This window comes from Pteropus alecto, unplaced genomic scaffold (genome assembly GCF_000325575.1).
Source record: "Pteropus alecto unplaced genomic scaffold, ASM32557v1 scaffold388, whole genome shotgun sequence".
NCBI lineage: Eukaryota > Metazoa > Chordata > Mammalia > Chiroptera > Pteropodidae > Pteropus > Pteropus alecto.
The window spans coordinates 1,531,443-1,540,130 of record NW_006441398.1 but is presented as its reverse complement, the minus strand read 5'-3'; the positions used below and the strand labels follow the sequence as shown (position 1 = coordinate 1,540,130).

Sequence of the window (8,688 nt, the reverse complement as noted above, 5' to 3'; positions counted from 1 at the left end):
GCCTTTTTTGTACCCCCCAACTCCCCTCCCATCTAGTAGTCTCAAAATATTCTCTTTATCTATGAGTTTATTTCCACTTTTGTTGTTGTCATTCTTTCGATTCCACGTGTATGTGAAATCATGTGGCATTTGTCTTTCCCGACTCGACTCTTTTCATTCAGCGCAATGCCCTCTAGGTTCATCAAGGCAATATCTTTTTCCATCCCTTTTCTTTTAGTCCGTGTGCATCTTTTAATCTGAAGTGAGTCTCTTGTAGGCAGCATGTGTCGGGATCTTGTTTTCTTATCCATTCAGCCACCCTATCTTTTGGCTGGAGCACTTAATTCTTTTCTGTTTTTTTGAAGTACTTGATGATAGGAATGTAGTTCTTGCCATTCTTTATTCATGTTTTTGATACATTTTTTTTCTCCTTAAAGAAGTCCCTCCAACATTTCCTGTAATACTGGCTTAGTGTCGATGAATTCCTTTAGCTTATTTTTGTCTGGGAAATTCTTTATCTGTCCTTCAGCTCTAGCTTTGCTGGATAAAGTATTATTGGTTGTAGTATTCTACCTCAAGTAGTCTGGGTTTTCATCATGTTGAATATTTTGTGCCAAGCCCTTCTGTCCTGCATAGTTTCTTGTGAGAAATCAGCTGCCAGTCTTATGAGTGTTCCTTTCTAAGTAATTAACTGCTTTTCTCTTTCTGCTTTTAAGATTCTCTCTTTGTATTTAACCTTTGGCATTATAATTACAATGTATTTTGATGTGGGCCTCTTTGGATTCCTCTCTCTTGGGACTCTTTGAGCTTCCTAGGTTGTATGTCTATTACCTTCATCAGGTGAGGAAAGTTTTCCATCATTATTTCTGCAAATAGCTCTTCAACGTCTTTTTGTCCTTCAGATACCCCAATGGCACAGATATTTTTACATTTTATAGTATCCTATAGGCTCTTTAAATTATTATTATGTCTTGTCCTCTTTTTTCTTGCCATTCTGATCGAGTGTCCTTGGTTTCCCATCCTCCATATTGGTGGTTCCATCTTCTTCTTTATCTGCTCTGTTTAGTGCATCTAATTTACTCTTCATCTCAGTCAAAGTGTTCTTCATTTCTGACAGGTTCCCTTTTATAATTTCCATTTCTATTTTTATGTTTCTTATCTCTTTGTTAAAGTTCTCACTGAGTTCATCTACACTTTTCCTAAGTTCTATTAGCATCTTTATAACCAGTGCTTTAAACTCTGTATCTGTTAGATTGCTTGACTCTATTACTTCTAGATCTATGTTCTGTTCTCTCATATGTTTCTGCTTCTTTGTCTTCCCATTTTGGCTGCCCGTCTATGTCCCTTTCTACGTACTAAGGAAATCTCCTAAGTCTCCTGGTCTTATTAGTGCAGCTTTGTGTAGTAGGTGTCCAGTGGTGCAGTCCTGAGAGGGATTCAGCTGTGGGCCAAGTTTAGCCCCAACCTGTGCCCCTCCGGTGCCACCTGTTAAGAGTCAGCAAGCAATCCACAGATTGTTGCCTCAAGAAGCCACACAAGAAACCGAGACCAGCTGCCACCAGTGTGAATCTTGGCGCTGCTCAGCAAGGAGCACCTGACTCTCCGAGGATACAACTAGATGTGTCGAGTGTGGCTGTGAGTTGGGCGAGGAGGAGTTTCAGGGCATGTCCTAGGCTGAACAACCTCTGTTATCCAGGTTGATTACACCTCAGCTATGGTGGCTGCTGCCTCTGCAAACTGGGAGTGGGGAGGGCTCAACAGAGGAACAATAGATACCGCCAGCACTACTGTTTAAGAGAGATCCTTGCCTCTGGTCCTCAGTCCGACAACTCAGTATCTCTTTGTAAGTCCTGGTGCCCCACAGCCCCGCGAAGCCAGATGAGCACTGGTGCTTAGAATGAGCAGTTCCATCACCACAAAAGTTCACTCGCAGACATGCCCTTTTAAGAGGAGTCTGCAGCTGCGGAATGCCGCAGCCTCTGTCCCATTCAGCCACTCAGGACCAGGAAGCTTCCCGTCTTTGCCTCCTCCTATCTTCTACCCTTGCAGGTTGGTTAATTATTTATCTCCCTGGTCCTAGTGCTTCTGTTCATGTAGATCCCAGGTGCCTTTCCTTGCTCTTTGCTCCTTGTTTCTGTCACGACTTTGATTTGGTCAAAGGAGGATGAACAAAGCCTCTATCATCTATGCCATTTTTTCCCAATCTAATGAGATATTAATAATTTTAAAGTAAGATGTAATGATTGTGTTTCATCTTTTAGATTTATTTTAAATACTAATTGTATATTATATTGATGACTATAATACAGGTTATTAACTGCATTTCATATATGAGAACTGTATATTAATATAATATTCATCACATTAATTGAGAGAACTGTTGAAATCTTCTAGAAAGCAAAATGGAAATGAAGGGATGGCATTGGTTGGTATAATCTATTTCACTCTCCTAATTAAAAGTAACAATAGATGCTGATATAGATGATGAAATTATCATGAGCTAAGATTTAGAAATCACTTCTGATGGGCAATCAGTGTTCTAAGTATTTTTCATGTATCCATCAAAACATCTTCCCAACAAGCTTCTGAAGTAGAAACTAGTAAATTGCAGGTTTTACAGATGAGGAACCTGAGGCACAGAGACGACTGACATGGCCAAGATCACACAGCTGTTTGCTGGTAGAGCTGAGATCAAACCCAGACAGTCTGGTGTTCGCAACATACTCCTATGCTGATAAAATTAATGCTCACCTATGTCAGATGAGGCCTGGCCAGCTGGCCTTCCTAGGTAGCTTAGCATAAAAGTCAGTAACCTTTTCTGAAAAGGGTCAAAGACTAAATCTTTTCAGCTTTGTAGGCCATATGGTCTCCGTTGCAAACCTTCACCTCTGTCCTTGCAGCACAAAAGCAGCCAAAGACAACATGTAAGAGAATGAGTGTGACTGTGGTCCAGTGAAACACATTTCCCAAATCAGGTGGCAAGCCAAGTGGGCCCACAGTTTACCAAGTTGGCTGCAGTTCACCAACACTGCCTTAGTAGCTTTCTCTTTTGGTGCATCCATCTAACCCTCTCCGTGGTCCTCACACCTCCCTCCTCACTCACAATTCCCCTCACTTGGGATCAAGTTCCAATTCCATCATTTCTACCCGTGTGTCCTTGAGTTACTGACTCTGCCTCTTTAAGCCTCAGATGCCTGACCTGTGATCATCTGAGTCCTTGTGTTGTCATGAGGGATAAATTGTGTAATGTACATGAGCCTTGCCTTAGCACTGCATCAGGTTACGATTAACATCTTCTTACGGTCTCTTTTTGCACGTCCCAAATTGTTCACCTTCTCGACACCTGCTCATTTGTCATATCTCAGCATAAATACAGTGAGTTCCCTCAGGGAACCCTTCTCAACTATCTAATCTCATGTACCCCAGACTGGGCTATGAATCCAGCCACAGGTTTCATAGCTCCAGATATTTGATCATAAAACTCTTTGTTGAATTGTTTCTATTGTCTAATTTCAGTCTATCTTAATCACAAGTGGGTATTCAGGCCAAGAACAAATCTTGACACAGAAAAGACAGTCAATATTTGTTTAATAAACCAGAAACTAATTTATCAGTTCTTCTGAGAACTTATATTTATTTCTCTAAGCATTTCTGGGGTGCAAGACTCAACAGAGCCTTTTGAAAAGAATTTATCTTTACTTTAAAACCATTTTATGAAGGTGCGATTTATGTGTAAAAAGTTGTACGTTTTTAACGTGTACAACCTGATGAGTTTGGGGATAAGCGTACACCCAAGAAACCATCACCACCATCGAAGGCATATAGAAAGTTTCAATTATGAAAGATAAATAAGTTCAGGAGTTGTACTATAGATCAGTGCCTATAGCTAACAATACTGTACTGCATATTTATATATGCACTGAAGGTAGATTTTAGCTTAAATGTTCTTACAAAAAAAAAAAGCAATAACAACATTAATAATAAAGGAGGAAGGAGGAAACTATGGTGAGGTATGTTTATTTATCGATCCTTTATCCACAAAGGTCAACATAGTCTTCGATCTCTTTCCATCTCTCTCTTAGATGCTGGCTCCACACACAAAAAGGATTTATATGGACCTTCCTTGGTCCCGCCTGCATCATCTTCTCTGTGAGTAATGGATGACATCAGCGCATCCTTCCTGCCCAGCTGAGGGCCAATCAAAGAGCAAGTGTATAAGGAGGATTACAGGCAAGGAGAGCAGTCATTCCACATTGCCCAAAATTAAGGGAGCTCCCAAGAGGCATCATGTCATTTTAAACCAGGACAGAGGGGTTTCCTGAGATGTCACTCTCCATGCTAAAACTTGGGAATTCCAATGCAAACTGGGACGAGTTGGTCACCCCAGTTACAGGATAAGAATGTGCCCAGGTTCCTGGATATTTGGTCTCGTTTTCTATGACTGCTGTGTAATAAGAAAGCTTCTTACCTGCTGGGTTAGGTGGTGGATAAGGCAGGTGGAAGTTTTATAGATATGGTATGCATTCAATATGCCTTGTGGGGATTTTGCAGATTAATTTGGCTTTCTTTCTGATGACCTTCTGGATTCTGAAAATCAAGCTCTCCTCACTCAACAGCGATGTGTCCACCCTCCAGAATACCAGGTGAGTTGGATCAGAGCGGCTCATGCCTCCATACAAAGCATAGTCCATGAACAAGACCATATGGTTCCAAGCTTCAGGTGTCCTTCCACAGGGGTGCTGAGGGGCTGGGGGAAAAGGTGCAGCCACCTTCCTTGGAAACCAGCTCAAATACTATGGTTTGCTGCTGACACCTAAGACAAAAACATTTCATCCATTCATAACTCCGGCAGAAAACTACCTCAGCTACCGACAGAACTGACTGTGTTTGGATAAACAGCGGTTACTTTTGTGGCTATATGAAAAAGTTCCAAGGGACATTTACATCTTTATAAACACTTAGTAAATCACATAAGTGTTCCCAGAACCCTGCATGTACTTTCCTTCCCACACCTTCATGGATGCTCTTTTCTCTGCCCCCAACACTCCTCCACCTGTTGAAATCAGGTTCCTTATCCACGTATCACATCTTCTAAGAGGCTAGGGATGTCCTTTGATTTCCTCAACTTAGTAAACCACGAATGGCCTCTATTTTGGGCAAAGCATGCTCTGGGTCAGTTTATGGAGACTGAGAAGATGGGAACAATACTGAATGGGACCCAGCAGAGGTATCTCACACTTCACAAATAGTGTAAGTGACTGTTTAGTCTTTCCACTGCACTGTAAGGTCTGTGATACAGAAATCTTGTCTTTGTTATTTTCAATGCCCAGGACCCAGCACAGAGTCTGGTACACAGAACATACTCAGAAATAACAGTTGAATTAAATTAGGAATATTTATGGAATTTCATGATTTTTTGAAACCCTCATTTTTAAGTGTCACTGCTGTCCTCAGTCCAAGTCATATGCCATTCTGGACACAAATAGCATTTCTTTGGAGAGAATAATTGAGAGCAAAGACTAAAGTTGATCATAACTCAGTTAGAGGCATCCATGGGCGGAGATGAAATGGCTTTGATTCTGTTGCTCTGGGTACACCATGGGCCTCCCTTCTCCTCCTACTCAGGATGCTGACATTTAAAGCGACAGCTCAGCTCTTCATCTTGGGCTGTACGTGGTGTCTGGGGATCCTGCAGGTGGGTCCAGCTGCCCACGCCATGGCCTACCTCTTCACCATCATCAACAGCCTACAGGGTGTCTTCATCTTCCTGGTGCACTGCCTCCTCAGCCAGCAGGTACCACTGTCTGACTCCTACCCACGACTCTTTCCATCCTCCCTCCTCTCATTGAGCTGACTCAGAGCATGCTTTACCTCTGCAGGTCCGTGAACAATACAGAAAATGGTTGAAAGGAGTCAAGAAAACCAAAGCTGAGTCTAAGAAGCACACCCTTTCCAGCATGGTTATGTCTGAAGTTTCTGATCCCAGCACGGTAAGATCACATATTGCTCATTGCCCTTAGAGAACTTCACTGACTGATCTCATTGAGTAGCTCATGCCAATCACACTGGATAGATAACCTGGGTATATAGCAGGGATACCCACTGTGTTTACTTCTGCACTAAATCTTGGCATTTCCCTGTCATGAAAGTAGGCATCACCTACTTTCACTTGCTGTGTTTCTATGTTCACCTTGATCCTTGCCCATTACTATCTTCTCATCATCTACATGCATTGAGCACCCACTTTGCACTAAATGGTACATGTGGTTTTCAATTTTACTTGGTGAGAAAATGGAAAACACTTCCTCATCGGTGAGGGTTTATGGTCAGCTCAACAAGCAGGAACTAATGATCTGAAGCAGTGATGTTCAAACTGCTCAGAGTCACAGCACCATCCTTCAACCTGTCATTCCATGCTACTCCTCTATGTAAAGAACAATTAATACATAATCTATATAGTCATAATACTTAAGTGAAATAAGTCTTAGGTTGGGTTGGAAACTTTCTTTGTAATTCTGCAATCATTCCTGGTATTATCAGCACATACTCACATGGGTAATCAGGAAGGATGATTATAGAGATCAAAGGAGAAATCTTGGTAGTACGATCCTAGCAAGCATTTGTATGTTCTGATTTACAAAATCTTTTTTTATATGTTTTGTTCACGTGTTCTTTACACCGGCACTTAGAGGTAGGTATTACTTTCCCTTTTGTAGATGAAGAAAGTGAGGCTCGTGGGATTTGTATGACCCATGTAATGACTTCTGCCTCTTCAACTTTACCCCAACTTCATGTGCCCACCATCCTGCCTCAAGAGCCTTCTGCATTTCTCTCATTCACAGGATTATTCACCCTCTACAACTGCTACTTCCCCAGCCCTCTACTTCTCAAAAGCCTCATCCTTCTAACTCTTTTCTCTTCCAGCAAATATTCCTACCATCTTCTTCCACTGAAAATCAAGCCAGCAGGATGAAATGAGTTCAACTTTGTGCTCTCAGACCACCAGGCATTTGGCACGTGTTTCCTTCTCTCCTCGTTCCGTCTTGTTACCACAGATAAAATGTGCTTCCTTCTTTTTAAGGCTAATTCTTCCATTACATTTTGGTTCCCAACTCTTGACTCTCCATAACTTTACATTAGTGCTCATGCGTTCTCTCTCTGGACCTTGCACAGTCTCACCTTCTCAACAGCATCCTTTCTATTTTCATTACAACATGCAGAGGGATGCCTCCAGCCTCATCCTTTTTTCTCAGGGTGTCTGTTGTGATTCAAGCTCTTTTGTGCTTCCACATTAATCTGATGATTTTTGTTCTATTTTTTTTTAAATGCCAATAGGATTTTGATGGGAATTGCATTAAATCTGTATAATGCTTTAGGTAATAAAGTAATTTTAACTATGTGGATCCTTCCAATCCATGAACACAGAATATCTTTTATTTTGGATTCTTGATTCTATTCTGGTTATCTATCTTAATGACTGTAGCTTCATAGAAGTTTTTAAATTGGTGAATTGACTAGACATTTGGTTTTTTTTTTCAAGATTGCTTTAGTTATTCTGAAGTTCTATATAAATTTTAAGATGTATTTGTCAATTTCTGATAAAAATTTAACTGAGAATTAGATAAGAATTGTGTTAAAGCTACAGATCATCTTGGAGGATACTGCCACCTGAACTAAATGAAGTCTTTTGATCCATAAACATGGATGTTTTCCATTTCTTTGGGTTCTTTGACTTTTTTAACAATGTCTTACTGTTTTCAGGGTACAAGTCTTGCACATTTTTAACACAGTATCATTTTTACACTTTTCTTCCTAGGATAAGTATTGATCTTGTCTCCTGGAAAATGAAGAAAATTCTGAATTGTCGTCCTTTGGGTGAAGAGTATAGAAAACACTTTTTCATGCTTGTTACAGACATCTTGGCACCATTGTGGGAGAAAATATGCAGGAAAAGTTTGACATTTAATTGCTGGACAATTAGGGTTCTCTGGTTTAAACAACATGCTCAGCTCACTCTCAGCACAGTAGAAGATCTATGACTCCATTCTTCAGTTGCCGTGGGTCAAGCCCTCTGCTTCAACCTCTTTTTCTACAAAGATGTTCCTCAATTTGAAGATATTTAACGAGGAAAATTCAAATGACTTTCTTAAAATAGCATAAGAAAGAGGATAATTTTCCTGTATCTGCATATAGGGTAAACAACTAATCCCAGTTGTCCAAGACTTTCCTGGTTTTAGTACAGAAAGTCTTACATCCAAGGGAACACTTTGGTTACAGGCAACTGGAACAGTTGGACACTCTACCTTCATGCCCCGATTTCTTCACTCTTCATTTCTAAAAACTTACTGATATATTCATTCAAAAATTATGTTTTTATTACTCATAATATGCTTCATTCAGATCACAACAGATTTAATTTCTGATTTCACAGAGCTTCCATGTGAAAAAAAATTCCCTCAGCGTAAAATCGAAACTGTATGAATAGAATCTCCGTGTCTTTACATTTTATAAAGTGAACTGTGGAAAAATGTGTATATTGCTACACCCATTTTGTAACATGCATTTATTTATACATAACATTATTTCATCTTCAGCATGTGATCTAGGCAAGATCTAAATCCAGAGCAGTTACACCTAAAAGAAATCCCCTGTGAGCCCCCACTGCCCAAATACGTATCAATCTAAACATGAAGAAAAATGACCAGAAAT

The 8,688-nt window shown here is 40.4% G+C and overlaps 1 protein-coding gene across 1 annotated transcript in view; it reads left to right on the top strand.

The window, feature by feature from the left end:
* LOC102895024 (adhesion G protein-coupled receptor E2) overlaps window positions 1-8,291 on the top strand; it is a 76,155-nt gene extending 67,864 nt beyond the window's left edge. Inside the window, 5 exon segments of the mRNA XM_006927138.1 lie at window positions 4,059-4,128; window positions 4,531-4,622; window positions 5,605-5,773; window positions 5,859-5,969; window positions 7,796-8,291. Coding sequence (XP_006927200.1) covers window positions 4,059-4,128; window positions 4,531-4,622; window positions 5,605-5,773; window positions 5,859-5,969; window positions 7,796-7,807 — 454 coding nt within the window. The 3' untranslated portion in view covers window positions 7,808-8,291.
* The last annotated feature ends 397 nt before the right edge of the window (window positions 8,292-8,688 follow it).